Source organism: Notolabrus celidotus, chromosome 18, assembly GCF_009762535.1.
Source record: "Notolabrus celidotus isolate fNotCel1 chromosome 18, fNotCel1.pri, whole genome shotgun sequence".
In the NCBI taxonomy this organism is placed as follows: domain Eukaryota; kingdom Metazoa; phylum Chordata; class Actinopteri; order Labriformes; family Labridae; genus Notolabrus; species Notolabrus celidotus.
The window spans coordinates 28,649,835-28,673,179 of record NC_048289.1 but is presented as its reverse complement, the minus strand read 5'-3'; the positions used below and the strand labels follow the sequence as shown (position 1 = coordinate 28,673,179).

The window sequence follows — 23,345 nt, the reverse complement described above, 5'->3', positions numbered from 1 at the left end:
GCGGCCCAAGGTCCATTTATTTATGGCCCCAAGCTTCCATCTTAAATTGTGTTATTTATAGCAAAGATATTAATCACATTCTGAATCATCTGTACATTTGCAGTTTCTTTCAAGCGCACAAACAAAACTAAAGTCAATCCAGAAACGTCTCAAAAAGCTTCATATGGACAACCTGTCTAAAGCCTAAGCTCTGGGAATTCTGCAAGACGGCAATAAAGAAGAAACACAAGAACTCTTAAAGTTGACAGGTTTTAAAATTACTGTTTTTATCATGATGTGAAAATGTTCTTGATGAACACTTAAAGTTCAGAAGACACAAAAGAGAACGAGACAAGATCAAAATTATGAAATTGTGCAGAAAAGGCAAAATTTGATGCAGAAAAATTGTTCAGAACGCAGGAAAATAATTATTCAGTTCTTAAATTGTTGTCTGCTGGTCAGAAAAGTCTAAAAAACAACATGAAAAAGAAGTGTGATGAAATCCAGATCATGATCCTGCCATAGAAAAATAATGATACAATATTTTTCCCACTTTCCCCGACCTGAAAAACATTTTCCTCCAGAAGAAGATAAAGTTTACGTGGCTTGAAGAGAACTGAGGACTACCTAGTTACTGATTTATTGAGAAAATGTTTAATATAATTGTTATTAAATAGAGATTTCATATATAACTTTTATGATTACTCAGTCTCAGTAGGATCCACTGGCCCTGAGGTATTCTGACAACATCAAATGTGGCCCCCTTTGAAAAAAGTTTGGACACCCCTGCTTTAGATGATGTCTTTGAATTGCCATACTTAAAGAAAATCCTTTTTTTTTTCTTTAAAAGCTGAACATTAGGAATAATTCAATATTTTTGGAGATGCACTTTTTTGTTTGTTTTGTGGTTTTAGAATGAGATGAATACCAGTGTGTTTCCCACACATAGACAATGCCTGCACGGGCTGCCCATGTACACTACCAGTAAGAACCAGTAAGAAAGTACAGGCCTTTCTCAAACCACTCTCCAAACACACTTCCACTCTGTTTGCATCCTCACATGGAGGATCTGCCACATTCAGCGCCATCCAAAACCTCTGGGAGTGGCGTCAGAGTCTTTTAGATCCTCTGCACGGACGCCGGCTAACTGAACAGGTGTAACACTGTTTATCGCTCACTATGGTAACACTCTGTGGATTAAAGGTCCTTCATTTTTTAAAATTAACTTTCATAAACTTTATTAATCCCTGAAGGGAAACTCATTTTCTCACCCTGTTGAAACATGCTACACACACACACACACACACACACAGTAACACACAGTCACACACAGAGGCCGACTGATGTTTTCGACACGCACTGATGGAGAGATGTCAGAGCGAGGGGGCTGCACACACCGATGAGCACCCAGAGCAGTGTGGGGGTTCTGTGCCTTGCTTCAGGGAACCTCTGCATCTCAACCAGGAACCTCTCCAGGAACCAATCAGATCTCTTAAGTCCCTACAGAGTAACGTACCAGACATGAACTCAATCCTCCAAAATCCTTCAGGATCTATTGAACCCTTTCTAGTCTTGAAAACGGCACGTGTTAGGGACTTTTCTCCTGTTGAGTGACGCTAAATAGTTAACTCAAAGACGTGAGGGGAGTTTGACCCAAAGCTTGCAGCTGTACCTGATCCCTGCACCTTGATGAAGGGAGCTGCATTCGGCTTTGGGCGCGACTTCAAACAGAGTGGAAAGGGTGTGGAAGTGGGGAGGGAGCGGTTTGAGAAAGATCTGACATATTCCCCTGAATGCAAAACTATTCTTGAAAGGTGTTTTAACTCATTTAAGGAATGCAGAAAGCTTCAAAAGGCAGAATTTAGAGAGTCAATTAAACAAAAAGGAAGCTCCTCAGGTGCAGCTGCTGTCCCAAATCCTTGTTGTTCTGATCTGAGTGTGCAAAGCAATCAGTTTCAGAGTTTCAGCAGGTACGTCTCTCTCTATCTGGCTCTGTGAGACGCTCCCCACGAGGAGAAGCTGCCCAGAGTGATGAACAACAAAAAACTCAAACAACTCTTCAACTCACAGCCAGCCGCCGCAGCAGCTTCTCCTCTCATCGCAGCCCTCAGAGGGTTATGGTATAGCTAAGCGGGCGCGTCATGCCTCTAAAAATAGGTCGACCAGACAGGTGCTCTCTTGCGGCGGCACGTCTCCTCCTCTGCCTCTCACTTTTTTTATTTGTCTCTCTTCACTCAGCTGCTGAAGAACGGAAGCCTTAAAGAGGCTGGCAGGAGGACGCAAGCGAGAGATAGTTTCCCCGTCTCTCTCTCACTCTCACTCTCTCGTTGCATCCTTCCTCTCCATCCCTGAAGCTCTGTGCGCTCCTCTCTGCACTGCAGCTCTCTCTGCAGCCCGGCATCCTCCTCCTCCTCCTCCTCCTCTTCCTCTTCAGCACGACGTGTACAATAAGAGAAATAAGCCATGTTTTATGGCATCTGTGTATATTGCATTTTTGACGACGAGTGCTGTATTCTCCCTGTGATGTATTAAGCACTCCGTGAGAGTGGAAAGATGATGTTGCAGGTAAATGAGCATGCACAAACACTAATCCTAACACTGTTTGTTCCTATAGGCCTTATTCAAAAGCACACGTTTGTAATCTGATCATTCCAGGACGAGATCTCACTTTGTTCATGTCGTTAACTCACTTGTGTCTTACTTTTTATTTGATGAATAAATGAATCCAATAAACTCTGAAGCAAAATTAACCTTTGACTAATGAAGTTGCCTCACATTGGAGGGGTTCATGCTGCTTTAAAGAAGCGTTACATGCAGTTTGTGTTGTACAGATTAACACTCAGAGGATGTGTCGCTCTTAAGTTACTGATTCAGCTCAGATGTTGTCTCATTTGCCAAAAAACAGTCCACAGTCCAATATAAACAAAAAACTCCTCCTCTGTTTTGTCTTCAGTTTTTTTTAGTCCTCTAATTTAAGCATGTTGAAACCATAAGAGATTGTCTTTATAATCATGATCTGGCATCATTATCTCCTCATTAAGAGAGATGTTGCATCTCATCGTGAGCAGAACGTACTCCCACATTAGCGGTTAACCTCCAAGCTGTCGCAATCATCGAAGCAGCTTAACAAGAAAACACAGTCAGCTCTTTAACAAACAGCTACTGCAGCATGTCTGTCTGCCGCAGGCTGCCAGAAGAATCCACACCAGGAGGGGGTTTTTAATTTTCCCAATCATGATTGTGAATCCAAATTAGCGAGAAATATTTATTTCCAGTGTCAGCCAGTCCTGAATCAAGACCGTGTAACATTTTGAAATTCTGTTGCTGCAACTTTTAATTAATTTGAATGCAGCGGAGCGAGATGAAGCAGAGGGAGGAGGTTATTACATGTTTATCTCTCTGTTTGTTATAATGAAGAATCATCGATGTACACCTTCTTGTCATTTTGCAAGTTTGCAATAAAAGAATAAAAAGTGGTCAAACAAAAATCTCATGCACTAAATGTTTACTTTCCTTCTTTGCTTGAAGTGATTTGGGGAGCTTGGTAAATGGACTTGTACTTATATAGCACTTTTCTAGTCTTTCTGACCACTCAAAGCACTTTTACACACTACTCATTGCATTCACTCATTCACTCACTGATGGTACAGGCTGCTATTTAGTGAGGGACCATCGGTATCAGCTAATCTAATCCATACACATTCACACACCGCTGAACAACAATTTGGGGTTCAGTGTAGGGTTCCCACGCGTCCTGGAAAAACTGGAAAACCTGGAAAACCTGGAAAACAGAAAATGGGAGAAAAAGTAAAATGTCCTGGAAAATGATTCCAACATGACTGTGTGCGACCTGACAAGGTTAAAAAAACACATCCCCATTCAACATTTGTGGCCTTTTTTGTCATTCAGATCTATTAAGGTCATTAAAGCACTGATCCTCTGATTATTATCATTATTTATTTATTTCAGTGAGGCAGCTTACAGAGTCCTTTGCTGGCTCTTTTGTTTTTTACTTAGCTCATTTTATATTTTTTGAGAAAAGAGAAAGCTGAGATGAGAGTTGCCCATCATTGTTACTTGGTTGCACTAATAAAGTGAAGTGCTGTACATCTGTGGTTGCATTATTCTATAATCAATTTGCCATCACTTTTAAGTATGTAAGAGATGATTTCATTGATAGCCATAGACCGCATGTCTTCAATGTAGACTTCCACTGAGAGGAACATATTCGACTATTTAGGAACTAAATTAGGAACTAAATTTAGACTGTCATACCAGCTTGATTGTCACTGAAAATGTCCTGGAAAATGATCTCTGGAAAAGAGTGGGAACCCTGTCAGTGTCTTGCTCAAGGACACTTTGGCATGTGACTGCCAGGGCTGGGATTGAGCCGCCAACCTTCCAATTGATAGATAACCAACTCTACCCACTGAGCCACAGCCGCCCCACTTTTGTGGATCATTTCATTTTACACATTTTACTTCCTTATATAGAAAATCAATGTCAGACTCTGAAAGTGTATTCCCTCCTTGCTAAATGTTGTGTAAGTTGCGTTTGCTAGCTCATAGTAACTTTTAATTATCAGGCATTTTCTTGGTTGTTATTTTATTAAAGCTATTTTTTTAGCCTTTTTTTTATAAGAGTCACAAAATGTGGAGAGTGGAGAGTGGAGGATGTTATTCAGAATAGTCCTGGCAATACTTGCTCCACCTCACTTTCAGTCGACTTAGAGGTGGAGCCTTAAGCTTCCTGGCTAACAGCTACAGTGTGTTGACCTGTCAGTCAAGCCTTTGTTAAGCCTTATTATAAAAAACTTGTAGCCTAAATATCTTCAAAATGAATGTGTTGTAAAATTAATTCCCTCCCCATACAGTGTGCATGATAAGAAGTTAGCTACTCAGACCATAACCCTGTTTGAACCAGGTTTATTTCTGCTATAGAAATGTGCATTTAGGGGCAGCAGTGACCTCGCCGTCTGAGTGCGCCCCATATACAGAGGCTGTAGCCTTCATCCCAGAGGTCACTGGTTTGACTCCCGGCTGCGACCACTTGCTGCATGTCTTCCCCCCACTCTCTGCTTCCCAGGTTTCCTGTCTCTCTTAAGCTGTCCTATCAATAAAAGGCAAAAATGCCCCAAAAATATATATTAAAAAAAGAAATGTGCATTTAAACATGGGTGTCAATGGGGTTTCCTTGGCTTTTGGGCCCAGCCCCAAGTGGATGCTTGAGGAACTGCAGTTTTTAGGACTTGTGCATGGACTTTACAGGTTGCTGCTTTGGTCCACCAGAAAGAGTAGTAAACTATAACTATGAGCCAATTCTTTAAATTGGATTAAATGATTGATAAGTACAGAGGATGATGATTTAGATCTACATCTTCAAGAAACAAAGAAATCTGGGACCTAAAGTAGACTAAAAACAATGAGCAAGGGACGGTAAAGTATGGTAAAGACACCTGCATTTACTGTTCTCACCAGAGGTGGCGCCAAAGAGAAAAAAGTTAAGTCATAAACCCGATGATAAGACCACCACCAACATGTCCCAGTCTGAAAACACAGAGATAAAGCTCCATGTTGTGTAGAGGCTCAGTAATGTTCTCCCACGTTACTCTAACAGAAGTTCCTGCGTTTGTTGGAGACTATTTTAAGCCGTGCATGAATACATATTTTGTCCTCAAGTGAGTGTTTCTGGCTGCTGCTCGCCTGTGTTGGACTGAGGTAAAATAAATTACAGTGTGTCTGCATGGTGCTGAAAGGACATGTCAACCAGTACAACAGTTGATGTGTTTTTAATCATTTTTGGAAAACAATTGAGCTCCATGGCACAGAGAATGAGACATAGCTGGTTTTGGTCTTTCATGGAAATTGTTAACTGAAGAAAAAGTTTCAATGCTGCTCTTTAATAAGATTTAAAGCTGTGGATGTTTCTCAGACTAACTAGTTAACAACACTTGTGTAAGAGATCGTGTATGGTGATTGGGTGGCTGTGTCGGTGTCCTGCTCACCACCTGTTCACTAGAGCTTTGACATTGACTCACCTTCAAATATAAATGTGGCGATTGTCACAACTTGCTGCTGTTATCACTACCTCCTCTGGTTTCAGTGACTTTGTAGAGATCAGCAGCTTAGAGATGCTCTCAACAGCTCTGCTGCCATTGCCTGGATTACAGGACAGGATGTTGCTCAGAGATGATTGGGGTCATTATTTCCCCCCTCTCAAGACCAGCCTGAGACCACACTGACGTTTTTATCACAGTGTCAACAGGCAGAGGGGGAATGTGAGAGACTCCTTACTGTGAGTGATTTGATACGACTTATGATGTTGTCTTAAAGGTTGCTTTTGATGTTAAGAATTAATCACCATTTTTATGCGGCTTTGATCAATCCGAAGCATTCCATTCTGCTTTGTTCTATTCCGTTCTGTTTTGATCTATTCTGTTCTGATCTATTCTGTTTTGATCTATTCTGTTCTATTCCGTTCTGTTTTGATCTATTCTGTTTCATTCCGTTCTGTTTTGATCTATTCTGTTTTGATCTATTCTGTTCTGATCTATTCTGTTCTATTCCGTTCTGTTTTGATCTATTCTGTTCTGATCTATTCTGTTTTGATATATTCTGTTCTATTCCGTTCTGTTTTGATCTATTCTGTTTCATTCCGTTCTGTTTTGATCTATTCTGTTCCATTCCGTTCTGTTTTGATCTATTCTGTTCCATTCTGTTCTGTTTTGATCTATTCTGTTTTGATGTATTCTGTTCCATTCCATTCCGTTCCGTTCTGTTTTGATCTATTCTGTTTTGATCTATTCTGTTCCACTCTGTTTTGATCTTTTCTGTTCCATTTCGTTCTGTTTTGATCTATTCTGTTCCATTCCGTTCTGTTTTGATCTATTCTGTTTTGATCTATTCTGTTCTATTCCGTTCTGTTTTGATCTATTCTGTTACATTCTGTTTTGATCTTTTCTGTTCCATTCCGTTTTGTTTTGATCTATTCTGTTCCACTCTGTTTTGATCTATTCTGTTCCATTCCGTTCTGTTTTGATCTATTCTGTTCCATTCCATTCTGTTTTGATCTATTCTGTTCCACTCTGTTTTGATCTATTCTGTTCCATTCCATTCTGTTTTGATCTATTCTGTTCCATTCTGTTTTGATCTATTCTGTTCCATACCGTTCTGTTTTGATCTATTCCATTCCATGCCGTTCTGTTCTGTCCAATTCAGTTCTAACCTTTTTACCACAGTGTCAACAGGAAGAGGTGAAATTTGCCGGACTCCTTTCACAGATTGATTTGTCATGATGTGTTCAATCAGGTTTTCCCTGCCATTGTTTTTGTCATTTAGAATGAATCACCATTGTTAAGGAGTTTCGGCCAATCAGAATCAAGTATTTAACACAGCCTGAGAATAAGTAAGAAAGCACTTTGTACCACAGTCTGGAGCATTATTAGTCTGGTTCAGTGTGTGTGTGTGTGTGTGTGTGTGTGTGTGTGTGTGTGTGTGTGTGTGTGTGTGTGTGTGTGGCTAAAATCAAGAAGCGTGACACCGTTTTGTTCTTCAAATATATAATCTTAGTTCAGTCATACAGATATATACATTGTATAATAAATAATATTTATAAAAACATAACATTTACGATTATAAAATAAAAAGGGAATTATTCACTTTAAAACATTTGTACAAAACTTTGGATATAGCGGGAGAAGTGGGAGCGGGGGAGGGAACTGAACACAGAAAGGTAGGCCCAGGTAGGGGAGGGGGGTGTTTGTGTAGAAGATGACACAAAGGCTAAGCTATGTCACAAAGAGACGACAGCCTACACACTACAGGGTACTGTTGTTGTTGAATATAATTAATGGGAAGCAGGTGGGACTGTCAGAACATGCTGTGAGGAAACCTCTGACCATTTTCAGAATTTTTTTATCCACTTCTGTTTGTCACTGGCAGCCGTCACTCGCGTGCACACGCTCACACATCTTGCACACATAAATCACGCCGCTGTGAGTTTCCCAGCCTTCCTCTGTTCTCAGAAGCGGGAATCAAGAATGGACACAAACTGGAAGTCTCACTCTGAAACACTCTTCAAAGTTCCTCTGAATGCATTTCCTTTACTGAGGATTAACTGTCGGCTAATAGAAGAATTTAAATTGAGTAATTATCAGTAAATGTCGTCGAAATCAAAACAGCTATGCGTGGTATATTCCGAGGAGCTGACAGAAGCCTATAAATCAGCTCCTTAAACGCCTCATCTGTCCAAGCGAGAGAAAACATGGATAGAAGGAATGGAAGGAGTGACAGCCAATCAGATTCCTACACAGCACTCTCCACATGTCGTCACTTGTCCCCCCTTTTTTCTTTTTTTATTATAGACAGATTTGTTCAGACAAACACCTCTACAATGGACCTGATGGATGCATGAAGTGTTAGATATAAGCATGCTAAACCTTGAATGAAAAAAAAGCTAGGTTGTTTCCCCCTCAGATGGAAAGACGTGTGACCGTGTTGCATTAATCATGAGCAATTTACAGGTTGATCTCGCGACCTCAAACGAAGTCGTTTTCATAAGAACAGCTAGCTTGCAAAGAAAAGAGATTTTTTTTTTCCCTCAGCATAAACAAATTCTCAAATCTTCCCCACCTGGAGCTCCGTCTAGCTGAATAGTGCATACATTTGTTAGTTAGTGGAATGAGCATGCTTGTTCACACACATGCTGCATACCTCCAGTCCCAGCCCGATGGTAATATTTCAGAAATGCAGGGCTATAAAATCAGGCTGTAGCATATATCTTCCAGGCTCCTCGGTTGACTGGTGCGGCAGAGTCAGTCAGCAACACTGAGGATTTCATCAGCTCAGTAGTTTACAAAAAAACAAAGAAGACGACAGGACTGTGGCAGCTTCCAACACCTGCCTGCTGTTTTCAGTTCAGTTCAGTTCAGTAGTTACAAAGTGATGGTTTCCTGGGGCTGTGTTCAGTTTCACTTAAGACTAATGGCCCTTTTCCACTATACAGTTCCAGCCCTACTCGACTCCACTCAGCTCTACTCGACTCGACTCAACTCGGTTTGGGTTTCTTTTCCACCAGGTCGTCATAAACACAGCTGCACGAAACTACGTTCATTTTGAACGCGACACAACAATCATAAACAACGGAGGACATGGAGGCAATGGTGTAGGGGAGAACGGGGTTGGTTGTCACACTCGTTATATCTCGCCACCAGAGGGCGCTGTCTCTCAAATTGGGGTACGGACATTTCCAGACTTAGGATCAGAGCTCACCTATGTATAGTCTTCTCTGGAGTAAGACAGCTGAACCTGAGGTGAGAGGACTTTTTGTGTTTTTCCATGTCAAATTGTAAATATTCAGCTCCTCAGTATTTCTCATCTAGGCTTTTAAACGATGGGTTTATAACAAAACAAGTGTTACCCTTACAAAGTGTGAGGGGAAAGCTACTTTAGCTAGCTAAGTAGTTGTTAGATGGTTGTTAGCCTTGATGCTAGCAAAAAAATCCAGTTGGGGTTGGTCGTCACATTCTCTTTGGGGTTGGTTGTCACATGTTACGCCTAGGTTGAGTCGGCCATTATTGTACGGACTATTTGTTTTGTTCTGTATGTTGTTATAATATTGTTGCTAAGCGCCGCTAGAGTGGCTGCTAGTTGCAGCAGCTCTCTCTTCGTTGTTCTATTTTCATATCTGTTTAGTTCTCTTTGTATTTGGAGCCTGTCAGGACTCATTTGTTGGCCATGGACACCAAACTGACTCGTTTGCAGTGGTGTTTTTACTATTTTTGTTCCTGTCTGTGTCCGGAGATCCTGCTTGTCACCATGGTAACATTGTTTACATACAAGATCAGCTGTTAGCAGCCCGTAGCATGATGATGCTAAATGATGCTAGGCTCGATGTTCCCTGCGAGCTGAGGAGAAGGAGGCAAGGATGACGTGCTGGTACTGAAGTGTAAGCTAAGAAAAGATGACATGGACCTGTCCTTCCAACCACCGTTATGGGGAATGTAAGATCTATCCACGATAAGGTGGACGAGCTAACCCAGCACCAGAGTAGCATCATGCTAGCAGAGCTAACACCGGACACGAACGCCACATTGGAAGGATTTCACCTGCTGTGGGCGGACAGGATACAGGAGAGCAAGACTGAACTCACTGGGGAAGAAGGCCAGCTCAGTCCTGGACCATGTGGAGGTGGTGGCTGACAGGAGAATTATGTCCAAGCTAACGTCTCTGATGGACATTTTATTCTATATATATTCTTGTTGAAATTCTTGTACTGTACACCTTCTTGTTTGCTGCTGTAACTCCATGAATTATCTTATCTTATATAGGCTGGCCTAAAGATGTGTTTCCTGTTCCTGCTCCTTGCTCATTTTATGTTAAAATGCATTAAGTTATGTAGACCTATCACTTGTCAGTGCAATTAAACTTTCAAATTTAGTTCTGCCTTCTTGCCTTTTTTAAAAGATTTTTCCCATTGAAACACCATTATGACAACCAACCCCATAGTGTGTGACAACCAACCCCATAGTGTGTGACAGCCAACCCCATAGTGTGTGACAGCCAACCCCATAGTGTGTGACAGCCAACCCCATAGTGTGTGACCACCAACCCCATAGTGTGTGACGACCAACCCCATAGTGTGTGACAGCCAACCCCATAGTGTGTGACAGCCAACCCCATAGTGTGTGACAACCAACCCCATAGTGTGTGACGACCAACCCCATAGTGTGTGACAACCAACCCCATAGTGTGTGACAACCAACCCCATAGTGTGTGACAACCAACCCCATAGTGTGTGACGACCAACCCCATAGTGTGTGACAGCCAACCCCATAGTGTGTGACAACCATCCCCATAGTGTGTGACAACCAACCCCATAGTGTGTGACAACCAACCCCATAGTGTGTGACAACCAACCCCATAGTGTGTGAGGATCAACCCCATAGTGTGTGACGACCAACCCCATAGTGTGTGACGATAAACCCCATAGTGTGTGACGACCAACCCCATAGTGTGTGACAACCAACCCCATAGTGTGTGACGACCAACCCCATAGTGTGTGACGACCAACCCCATAGTGTGTGACGACCAACCCCATAGTGTGTGACAACCAACCCCATAGTGTGTGACGACCAACCCCATAGTGTGTGACGACCAACCCCATAGTGTGTGACGACCAACCCCATAGTGTGTGACAACCAACCCTGTGATGGGGTTGGTTGTCATAATTTGTCAGAGTGTCTTTGATAGTTAATTGCCTCTTCGTTACAATGAGTTTGACAATGAGAGGGATACACCTTTAAAGCCAACTCCTTAAGCTTCAATTAAATGTAGGAATGACTTTTGAAAGATGTTTTGATGATGAGCTATCATCAAAACAGTAAAAAGTGTGACAACCAACCCCGTTCTCCCCTACTTGCTGCTCGGTCTGTGGTGTTTTTGTTGCAGGCCGAGTGAGAGAGGGAAGCAAAAGAGAAGGCGGGTTTGATTCCTGTATTGGGCGTCACGCTCATGACTCTTCGGTGACGACATTCTCTGACCAATCAGTGGCCGGCAGTCCGTCAACGTCACCTTTTAGTATCGGCTCAGCTCGCTTGGAACCAGAGCAGAGCAGGTACAAGAAGCTGGTATCTGACACAAGGTGCCGCGCCCGTGGAAACGCAACACAAACCGAGTAGAGTCGAGTCAAGTCGAGTAGAGCAGGGCTAAGACGGGCTGGTGGAAAAGGGCCATAAGTGATAGTTGTAGAGGTTGGTTTAGTTAAAAAAAAACAACACAAAAACAAAAAGGTAAACCAGCCAGACAAGCCGGAGAAGTGAGGTGTTAGTTAGAAGCTGCTTTTTGTTCAAAAGCAAAGAGAGTCTTTTTTTTTTTTTACTGCATTAATCTCACAGGTAAAAAGTGTTACTGTACATGCCACAAACATTGTGCTGGCATGGAGGGGGAAATAAATAAAGACAGGAAGGGAGGGAAGTGACGAAGAAGGATTGGGGTTGATTGGGTTGGGGTGGTCCAATGCTGCAGGGGGAAGGAACAAGGGGGAAAGTGGCACAACTCGAGCTTCTTCCCATATTTTCTGGTCAGATGTTATGGAAACAAAGTGGTTTGGAAGGCGGATTCTACAAAAAAAAAGGTAAAGAAGTATCCATTACTGATGTGCCATGACCCATTAAGGCCCGAGTGTGTGCCGATGAATATGATTTTGTGTTTTGGGGAAGTGAGGGAGTCGTGCAGAAGCAGGATTTCGGGGAGTTGCAGGGAACGTTGGGCGGGGGAGTACTTGTAGTCCAGCAGTCTGTTTTTTTCTGAGAGCACAGGGGCGTTTCTCATTTGCACGTGTGCACGTCGTACACGCGCACGCACTCCTGACAGCTGACGTAGCAGCACCAGTGGAAGATGCAGTGGCACTTCTCCTTGCGTTTCTCAGTCCGGGTGTTGTGCCCGCGGCCGCAGCACAGCAGGTCGCAGCCCTCGATGCCGTGCGACGACACGTTGCAGGCTCGGTCGCGCGTCCCGAATGAGCCGGTCTCTGGGTTGGGCTCGCAGAAGTTTGGCGAGCCCTCGTAGTAGACCAGGTCTCGCTCGGTGGGGTGCTTGAAGAAGTTGTACTTGACTCGCAGCGTCTCCACCCAGCCTCGGGACTCGCGGTGCTTCTCCACCACCATCTCCGAGGCGCTGTCGTACTTGTCCTTTAGGTAGTCGCCCAGCATGCGGAAGTCTGGCTGCGCCCACCAACACGTCTTCACCTCACAGCTTCCTGACAGGCCGTGGCATTTACAGCGCAGGTGCATGTGGTCCAGGATGGTCTAAGGGACACAGAAAACACTTTCAGGGTCAATTTGTGCAAATACTTACAGCCAAAATGTGTCTTTAATCACCTGAATATCAACAGAACTCTGGTTTTGGGAAGAAGGAGTCTTTATATTGACACAAGGAGTGGTCCTCTTGAACATCTTGCACCACCATGCTTCCACAGTAGCGCAGAATGGATTACAGCAAACTGGAAGAGTGGCTGGGTCCATTTGGAATAGGTCTAAGTTTGATTAGATAAGATCTCAAAGCAGCCGCAATGTTGTTTCCACTGGTGACCACTAATTTGAATGAGTCATTATACCAATGGAGTCCCTCAAGGTTCAATTCTTGGACCACATTTATTCAATCTGTACTTCCTCCAGGTCAAATCACATCCTGACCATAAATCTGACATGTGGAGACCCTCGAGATTCAGTTCTTGGACCACTTTAATTCAATATGTACTTCTTCCAGGTCAAATCACATCCTGACCATAAATCTGACATGTGGAGTCCCCCAAGGTTCAAGTCTTGGACCACTTTAATTCAATCTTTACCCACTCCGGGTCAAATCACATCCTGACCTTAAATCTGACATGTGGAGTCCCTCGAGATTCAGTTCTTGGACCACTTTAATTCAATCTGTACTTCTTTTGGGTCACATCATATCCTGACCATAAATCTGACATGTGGAGTCTGCCAAGGTTCAACTCTTGGACCACTTTATTTCAATCTGTACTTCTTTTGGGTCACATCACATCCTGACCATAAATCTGACATGTGGAGTCCGCCAAGGTTGAACTCTTGGACCACTTTAATTCAATCTGTACTTCTTCCAGGTCAAATCACATCCTGACCTTAAATCTGACATGTGGAGTCCCTCAAGGTTCAATTCTTGGACCACTTTAATTCAATCTTTACCCACTCCGGGTCAAATCACATCCTGACCTTAAATCTGACATGTGGAGTCCCTCAAGGTTAAATTCTTGGACCACATTTATTCAATCTGTACTTCTTCAGGGTCAAATCACATCCTGACCATAAATCTGACATGTGGAGTCCCTCAAGGTTCAATTCTTGGACCACTTTAATTCAATCTGTACTTCTTCGAAGTCAAATCACATCCTGACCTTGAATCTGACATGTGGAGTCCCTCGAGATTCAGTTCTTGGACCACTTTAATTCAATCTGTACTTCTTTTGGGTCACATCATATCCTGACCATAAATCTGACATGTGGAGTCCGCCAAGGTTCAACTCTTGGACCACTTTAATTCAATCCGTACTTCTTCCAGGTCAAATCACATCCTGACCTTAAATCTGACATGTGGAGTCCCTCAAGGTTGGATTCTCGGGCCCTTGTTGTTCAACCTGTACATTGCTTTTCACAGCTATGCAGACGACACACTGATATACAGAGCCCTTTCGATCCGGACTGTGATCCATAGATCTCTCTATCAATTGGCTGAATGCAATTAGACTCCCTTGAATCAAACAAAGAGTGAAGAGACATCTTTGTATCTGGACACATGGAGGAAGAACGGCAGTTATTGTTCAACTTCTCTCCGAAATCCTGAATAGAAATCTTGGTGCTCTGATGGAGCTTCAGCAGCCACATTGGGGGGAAAACCAAACTAGATTTCTATCTTTAAAGATCTACTTTTTCTGTCCTCAAGACGCAGTATGAGAGCCAGAATGGTTCAAAAACAAGATCCAAAATGTACTTTTTTTACAGTTGGGCAAGAAAAAAATCTTATAGTTGTAGCTCAGATTCAGTCCCTCAAGATTTTTCACCATCTTCTGTTTAAAATATGTCCTTGGGATGTTTTTTGGAGAAGCTCATTTTCTCTTTGCCAGAAACCCAATGAAACACTTCTGTCTGCAGAGCTTTGAAGCAGAGAGCTGCTTTCGAAGTTAGAGAGTTTCTGGCCGCTTGATTTTATGGTTGTGTCTCTTTCTTGCCATCTCAATTTGTTGCCAAATTCAATTCTTAGAAACCATGTTTTTGAGTGGATTATCTCTTTAATCGACTAAAATGAGCTGGCTTTAATTTGATGACTCACTGCTTACAGGGCAGTCAAAGTCAGTCACCACCAAGCAAGATCTCTTGGAATTTTATGGTCAGAAATTTACAGGAAATTCAGTTACCCAGACTAACGAAACCACTAAAGACTCGCAGAGCAGGCCAAGAAAAACAATTTGCCACTGGCTGCAATTTATTTAAGTGTCATGCAGCTGTGAAGTACAGAGGCTCTGCGCTGCTGCTAATTCCCTCTGAAGTCACACCATGACTGTGCTGCCGCGGGGCACGTTTTACCTTTGTGTTTTGATTTTGTTGTGCTTTAATTCAACAGCTATATTTAGCTGCAGAATTCCCCCAGCTGCGGCGGAAGGCAGGTGGTTGGGGCACCTCTGGGTGAGGAAGGGGAGAGCGGAGGTGGGGGGCAGATCGGACTAGTGACATCACACCCTGAGCTTGTCATGCCAACATCAAGTCCCAGAGGCCCTCGGGGCTAAATAAAAGAGCGTGAGAGGGCCAGGTGGATGAGAGAGAAAACTCCTGACAGTGCTGCTGTTCAGCCTCGCTCCTGTGCTCTCTCTCCCCGGCTGCTCCTGTGTGCTCACTTCAAAGGCCTGCTTGTTGCCGTGTGGTCCTTCCATTTGCCCCTCAGCGAGCAGCCGGGGAGTCTGTTTTCTCCAAAGCGGTGACAGCAGCCAGTGATGTTTTAAGTCAGAGCTGATTTCCTTCTTTTCCCCCTCAACTCACTCAGGTTATTTGACTGGCAGGGACTTTTTCATCGGGATGCAAGGCATGAAAAGCAAGGTGTGAGGGGGCAAAGAGGGGAGGGGGGGGAGGGTGTTGCTTGGGCGAGTAATTAACCAGTCATTCAAAGTCAAGCGCTCGTTTTAGGTGGAAACTTAGAGATGTGCAGACAAGTCAGATACCAAATCCCTGGCCATCAAATGAACAATTAGTAACCTCAAACAGTAAAATGACTGAAAACAAGAAGACAAGAAGTCAATTGTCCTTTGTTTACTGCATCTCAGTACAGCTTTCCCCTAAGGCTATGATTCAAAGCACAACTTGTGCTGAGGTTGTTTGATGTATGTGATGAATTGCACTTTCATCCTGCTGTGCTTTACTACAACAGAGTGTCAGAAAGAAGTTATAGAGGAGAGAAAATGTGACAAGAAAGTCATGATTTTAATAAGTAGTCTGTGCATGCTTCTGCAACCGCTGTCTGCCCTCAGCTATGAGTTTGGCTTCATAAGATGATCTACATTCCTCATCTTAATTCAAGCAGCTGGCTTCCCCTCAGAAACCCCCCTATATATGAATTTACTTATAGATTAATCATAGCCTAAGAGTGTGATTTCTTTCTCAGAAAATTACGACTTATCCCTGTAAATTTCCTTTTTTTTTTTTCCTGTTAATGTATATTTGTTTATTCTCTTTAGACTTAAAGCTGCTGTGAGGAACTTTTGATTTGTATTGATTTTGGCGCCCCTTGTGGACAAAGTGATACCTCTCATCTCTTGTCCTGTACATGCAAAAGTAGTGTTTTGTACAAAAACATTATCCTGTTGTCTTCCAACAGTCAAATTTATCACACAATGTGATTATTTTCCATGAAAACAGTCAAATAAATGCTGTTTCTAAAGTGAGATATCAATCATCCGGTCTGACACCTACCCACTCAGAGCGGTTTCAAGCATTAAAATCATCAAGAGAGAAGGTGTCAGTGTTGTTGCTGATGGTCTTGTTTACTCTTAAAGGTCATGAAGAGGCATCAGTATCAGTTTCAGTCTGTTTCTCAGCCAGTTCAAAACTCCTCACAGGACCTTTAAGTCTTTAAATCTCAAATTTGGAATTTTGTTGAACATTAAACACTCAACAACATCCATCCATCCATCCATCCGTCTTCTTCCGCTTATCCGGGTCCGGGTCGCGGGGGCAGCAGCCTCAGCAGGGAAGCCCAGACACTCCTCTCCCCGGCCACATCCACCAGCTCCTCTGGGAGGATACCGAGGCGCTCCCAGGCCAGCTGAGAGACATAGTCTTGCCAGCGTGTCCTGGGCCTTCCCCGTGGTCTCCTCCCAGTCAGACATGCCCGAAACACCTCCCCAGGGAGACGCCCGGGAGGCATCCTAACCAGATGCCCGAACCACCTCATCTGGCTCCTCTCGATCCGGAGGAGCAGCGGCTCTACTTTGAGCCTCTCCCGGATGTCTGAGCTCCTGACCCTCTCTCTAAGGCTGAGCACAGACACCCTGCAGAGTAAGCTCATTTCGGTCGCTTGTATTCGCGGCACTCAACAACAGAGCAGCCATTTTTGAGCTCTATCAGATATCATTCTGATGTTATGGATGAACTGAAGTTGACTTTTGTGGGTTTTTGCCAAGCGGCCACCTCCTGTCTTAAAATATGAAGCCCATGCAGAAGTGCTAAAAACTGCAGGTCATCAAGCGTCCACTAGAGGCTGGCTGCAGCAACACAGGAAACCACATACACACCCATTCAAAAAAGACAAACTTTGCAGCAGAAATAAACATGTTTACAGCCTGGTTCAAAAAACACTTTAGTGGTGCTGGTGGCCTAGCGGTCTAAGCACCCCATGTATAGAGATTATGGTCCTCGTCGCAGAGGTCGCTGGTTCGATTCCCAGCTGATCGTCCATTTCCTGCATGTCTTCCCCCACTCTCTACTCCCCACATTTCCTGTCTCTCTTCAGCTGTCCTGCCCATTGAAGGCAGGAAGGCATTTTTTTTATAACTTGGTATTTTCGAAGATATTAAACTTACGAGTTTTGCCCAAATAAGGGCATGTCTGACTTGATTGAGAGGCGGACACCCTGTAGCGGTTAGCAAAAAGGCTAAAGGCCCGCCTCTTTACCTCACACTAGCTCGGACAAAGTTAGGTTGAGTTCAGCATTTCCAATGTGGCACCTGCTGAAACAGATGGATGACTTCATGGACACTACGTCCATTTACAGTCTATAATTCTTGCTTTATATTTGTAGATTGCTGCTACTTCAGTTTGCATTTTGATGTTTATCTCATGCATTAAATTTAGAATATGATTTTACATTAGTATGCAAAGTTATCTTGCACCCACGGAGGAGATACAGTATGCACAAACACCTGTGTCTTATAATGCATTCAACTTCTATCTCACACTTCCTTTACACATTGTATGTTTGCAATCCAGACGACTCTCTGCTCTCATAATTCCCTCACACCTAGATCCCTCCACTGCCTCCCTGTTGCATACAGGATCCAGGATCCTAAATTCTTACCCTAACTCATTACAGCATTACACGGCTGAACTAATCCACCTTTCCTCATCAACTCACTCCCTCCGGTCAAATATGCTAAACCTGCCATCTGTGCCACACACACACCTTAAACCTGTGAATACTGAGCTTATGAACCCACAGCACCTGAACGGAGGAATCCCATCCCAACATACCTACAGTCTACTGAGTCTGTGCACAACTCTTAAAGGTGCAGTGTGCATAACTCAGCAGAAATGGTAGAAATTGAATATATTAATCATAAGTATGTTTCAATTAGTGTTTAATCACCTGACTTTTTGTTGCATTTATTTGCAAAGAAACATGGTGAGAAAGAGGGGGAATGACTTGCACCAAATCATGTTGCAACCAGGAACTGATCCTACGACCTGTGCACCAAGGACTGCAGCCTCTCCATCTTCCCTGGCGTTTGGTATCAGGCTGTTGTGTGCAGAAGTAAATATTCCAATTTGATCTAAATTCTAACTCACTTTCTAACTTAGAGAGGATCTAAAGAAGTAAGTAAGTAAACGTGGAGGGGCTTGACTGACACGCACCGAACCCTGACTTCTACCCTATCCCAACACCTTTTGGATGAAGTGGATTACAGACTGTGAGCCAGGCTTTGTCACATCAGTGTTGGACTTCACTAATGTTCTTTGGGCTGAATGGGAGCAAATCCCTGCAGCCAGGTTCCAAAATCTTGTGGGAAACTTTCCCAGAAGACTGGAGGCTGTTACAGCGGCAGATTAATGTCTGTAGTCTTGGATTTCAGCTGTCACATATGGGTGTCATGTCCTGGTGTCCCCATAAATTTTGCCAGTTAGTGCATTTTAATGAAAAACATTCACATTTCAGCTAATAGATCGGTACTGTGGTATTTCAATGTGTTTACCGTGCGTCCTGCCTCATTGTTGTGTCGGTTCATCGCCGAGCGAGCGTCTGGACGATTCTCCCTGGCGTCTGCAAACTCCCTGGACACCAGCACCCCGAACTCTGCGTCCTCACTGCAGCCGCCCCACTTCCAGCCCTCCCCTGGAGGACCTTTGTGGTGGGAGTCACAGCCGCACATGGTGGACGTCCCCTCAGCGCAGGAGCGAGTCACCGCGAACGCTACTCCTGCAGAAGCTATCGCGTGGACGAACGCCGACTCTCTGGTTGCTGAAACAGACAGATGAAGACAGACAGACGGATGGGGGGAGAAACAGAGGGATAGAGAGTGTCAATCTTTGTTGAACACAGACAAGGCAGTTTGTGTTACTGCCAACACCCAGACAGAGGTATTGAAAGGGATCCCTCCAAGCCATAACCTTTTAACACAGCAATTCATCCTTGAGGAGAAACATCCCGGTACATCAGCTTGTGTTTGCAGCTACCTACAGGAACCCTTTATTTCACAGCATGTAGACACAGATCTTAGTGAAACCAGCAGCAGCAGCAGTGAGGACGCAAATGTAGGACACATGAAGGAGCCCAAAAGCCGAGACCCTACAGTGACATCAGCCCATTGTGGTTGTGTCAGCAGAGCCTTACTCTCAGCAGGATCTCAGTGACCCCCTGTCATCCCTGAGGTGTGCTGCTTTGCATCTGGATAGTGTTTCAGGAATGTTGTCACCCCCCTCCCCCTCCCTTCCCTCCTACCTTCCCTCCTACCCGTCACTGTTCAGAGCCCAAGGCCTTCTGGTGAAACCTAACAGTGTGTCGGCCTGTTTCTTTTTTACGCTCAGGGATGGAGTTACACCTCCTTTGAAGGCAACAGCTTATTATGTAACCAGACACCATTGTTTCACAATCACAGCACACTTACCGTGGCTCACCCATTACACTCGGATCGCTCTGAAACAGACTTATAAACACACACACACACACACACACACACACACACACACACACACACACAGGAGTACGCAGAGTCGTCCTGAAGCAGTGGCTTTCTTTTTTATGAGTGCTGTGTGGTTTCTGGTATTCCCTATTGCGGGATTTTTTAAATTTGTATGAACACAACCAGAGTATTAAACCCATATTTTGCAGACCACAATGACTACTAAAGCCAGAAATTCCTCATCAATTCAACTGCCAATAAGTCTCTCAGGGCCCAATTATACGACTTTATAAGCACAAGACAACGCTTACAGATGTCAGCAGACAGATCTGCGTTCTGACCTTTTATTTGTCTGCAAAAACAAGAATTTCTTTTCAGATTTTGTTCATTTTGATGTGTCTAAAGATGACAGTTTGAGGCGTCTTTAAAACCTGCAGAATTCCCAAAGGCCAGCAGGGGGCAAGTTCACTTGTTTGCATATAAAAAGTCAGTTTTACACATTATAAGTCAACCAGAGTTGATTTAATTCAACTGGAAACATTTTCAGAATAAGTTTATGATCTCAAACACCAGCTGTGAGTCTTCTTCATGCAGCATGATCTTAATATTGGTAATAATGGTCCTTTCATGACGTTAAAAAGCCCCAAAGCTGGGCATGCTTTAGGACCTAGCTACCTGTGATTGACAAGTCCCTACCAGAGCAACCTGAACAAAGCTATACCATATTTTATGCAAGCAAAGTTTGTTTGAAGCCAAGGTTAGATTAAAGTGGGAGAACGAATCTGGACTTCGGAGGAGGATTGGCTAAATATGTGTTCTGTCCACTTCCACCAGCTCAGGTCTTTGGAGGGATTTCTGTTGGCGTAATGTAATGAGGTATTTTGTAACCCCAAAAACAAAATGTATTCAAACAGCTGAGGTTAGAAACGGTCTGTGTTGGAGGAAGTGTGGAGAACAGCTGGCAGACCATTTTCATATATTTTGGAATTGCCCAAAAATCAAGTCGTATTGGGAGGGGGGGGGGGGGGGGGGGGAGTAACTGAGGCAGTACAAAACATTTTTGGAGCAGGGATTGACTGCTCATTCTCAACAATTTATCTGGGTAAGATTGCAGCCCACCTCTCAGCTAAGGATAAACACTTGATAAAGATTTTATTAGCAGCCAGCAAAAAGGCCGTGACACGAAAGTGGTTGCAACTCAATCCTCCAACAGAGACTGAGTGGATAGAAATCATGTCTGATATTGAAAATGTGGAAAGAATGACTTACTCACGAAACCTTAGAACAGAAAATTTTTTGCATTACTGGGAAAAATGGACGGGGTATGTAGCATTGAAGGATTAATAAGCCCTTACTGCATGAACTGACTGTATTTCCACTATTATAACACAAGGATGTTTAGATGACCTACTGTTTCTGTTACACTGAACCGTGTTATCTACTTATGCCTGTTTAAGTGCTATACAAAAAAAAATAAAAATAAAATAAAATAGAAGTTTGTTTAAAGGTGACATATCACACTTTTTTCATCAATATATATTGGTCTAAGAGGTCCCCAAAACATGTCTTTAAAGTTTATGCTCAAAAAAACACTTTGAAATCAGATTTTGGTCTGCCTGAAAAACCCTCTTCTTCAGTCCTCCTCAGAACACTCTGTTTTCTCTCTGACCACGCCCCCTCAGGAAGTGGATGTGCCTCGGCTGTCCAGCACATTGATCTAATGTTTACATGTTGGCTGAATATACACGGCTGCTCAGAGATCACGTTACTTCAACCCTCTGAATCTGATCCAGAATCTGATCCTGACGGAGAGGCGCCTGCAGCAGGACCTTTCTGAAGGATTGGTCACAGATTTAGTGTTTCTTGTTGTTTTATTTATCAGTATGTAGACGTGTGTCTTGGGACACAGCTACGAACATGTAGCTATGTGGCTATGCTAACTAGCGCTAGCACTTATCCATGATAAATAAAAATCATCCACTAGATCTTCAAATCTGCAGACGTGGGGAGTAAAACCGACCTTTGTGTTTATTAAGACAGCCTACAACTAGCATGCCTCCCTCCTAAGCTCCTTGTTAGCACACATGTGTGCAGGTAATGAAAAACGGAGGAGGGATTCAGTATTATTTTATACAGTCTATGGGCTGAACAAGCTCCGAGCTCTGACTCCGTGACAGACCGGATATTGTTGTTACGTAACAAAAACACGGAAGTCTGAAACGGCTCGTTTCACACACATTTACAGAAAGGTGGAGAAATCAGAACAGGGGCAGAATGGATTTTTTTCATTCTCGGGGGGTTTGTAGACATGCCAGGGACACATATTTCAGGTAGAGAACCATTAAAAAGTCAATTTTGCATGATATGTCACCTTTAAAGCTTGGCTTCCATTCGCCAAAATGGTCATCCTCATTATGATAACCACATTGATTGGAACATGTATTGAGCTAGTGCTAACACCAGCTGAACTCTGACGGTTAGCTAACACCGGCCTCTCTTTGGCTGCATCCTTCTTGAACAAATATGGTCACGTCTAGCTCCAAAAAGCCAAGATAACTAGAAGCATAGGTGCACCTCTAAATTGAATCCCAGCAGCCCTAAAATTTAAGATTTTTTTTTTTTTTTTTTTACTGTATGTCCTTTTTTACAAGCTAGAAAAGTTTCAAAACCACACAGCACTTGGTTAAAATGCAATATTTTAACAACAAAAATACAGCAGCTTCATTGCGTTTTACATGTTGTGCATTTCAAATAAAAGTCCAAAAAAAACCTCCAATGTCAATTTTTGGTATTTGTGGTACTCACTATAGGGGGCTGGTTTACTCCAGAAACATACATACTGTTAATGTTAATGTTGAGGAGCTGCTGTATCAACAGGAGTTCTCTTTCCCTAGAAGTTAGGGTTACCATATGTTTCTTTTATGATTCCAATCCATTCCTCTTTTACTGTGGCTCAGCATTTAAATAACCTTTATCAGATTTGATGGTTTAGGAAAAGACTTTCCCAAAATGTGTTATACTTTTCTTTCACAAATGTTGGAATGAAATTGCATTGAAATGCACAAAACAGTGAAATCTATCTTGCCCGGCTCAGCACCCCTAAACATCCGATCCTAGAACCGCCCCTGATGAGAAGACACACTCATACATATTGTAATGCCGTTAAGTATCTCTTTGGAACTGTTAAACTTCAACAGCGTTAACTAGAAACTTAGTTTAATCACACTTGAGGGCTGTGGGGAAGAAAGTGCACGGGACAACTTCTGCTGTGCGTCCTGATGCCTTTAATGACTCTTCATCAACACATCGAACTCATGTGACACCTTCACTTCAACTCAAAACCATATCACCCTGAGCAACCTTAAAGAGGCAGTGCAATATATGAAATAGAAGTCTTTTGAACTTCATTGAAGAACTCAATGATACAAATAAAATTAGAATTAAATAAGGACTGTTTGGTG

At 43.2% G+C, this 23,345-nt stretch overlaps 2 protein-coding genes across 2 annotated transcripts in view; one reads left to right on the top strand and one right to left on the bottom strand.

Annotated features, from left to right (window-relative positions):
- The window catches only part of LOC117830121 (vesicle-fusing ATPase-like), a 43,719-nt gene extending 40,252 nt beyond the window's left edge, over nucleotides 1-3,467 (top strand). Inside the window, exon 22 of the mRNA XM_034708083.1 lies at nucleotides 2,218-3,467. The gene's annotated coding sequence lies outside the window, so the exon portion shown is untranslated. The remainder of the gene's footprint in view (nucleotides 1-2,217) is intronic.
- An 8,837-nt stretch (nucleotides 3,468-12,304) lies between these two features.
- Nucleotides 12,305-23,345, bottom strand: part of wnt3 (wingless-type MMTV integration site family, member 3) — a 38,431-nt gene continuing 27,390 nt past the window's right edge. The window contains exons 3-4 of the mRNA XM_034707684.1: nucleotides 18,958-19,223; nucleotides 12,305-12,784 (exon numbers count right to left, since the gene is read on the bottom strand). Coding sequence (XP_034563575.1) covers nucleotides 12,305-12,784; nucleotides 18,958-19,223 — 746 coding nt within the window. The remainder of the gene's footprint in view (nucleotides 12,785-18,957; nucleotides 19,224-23,345) is intronic.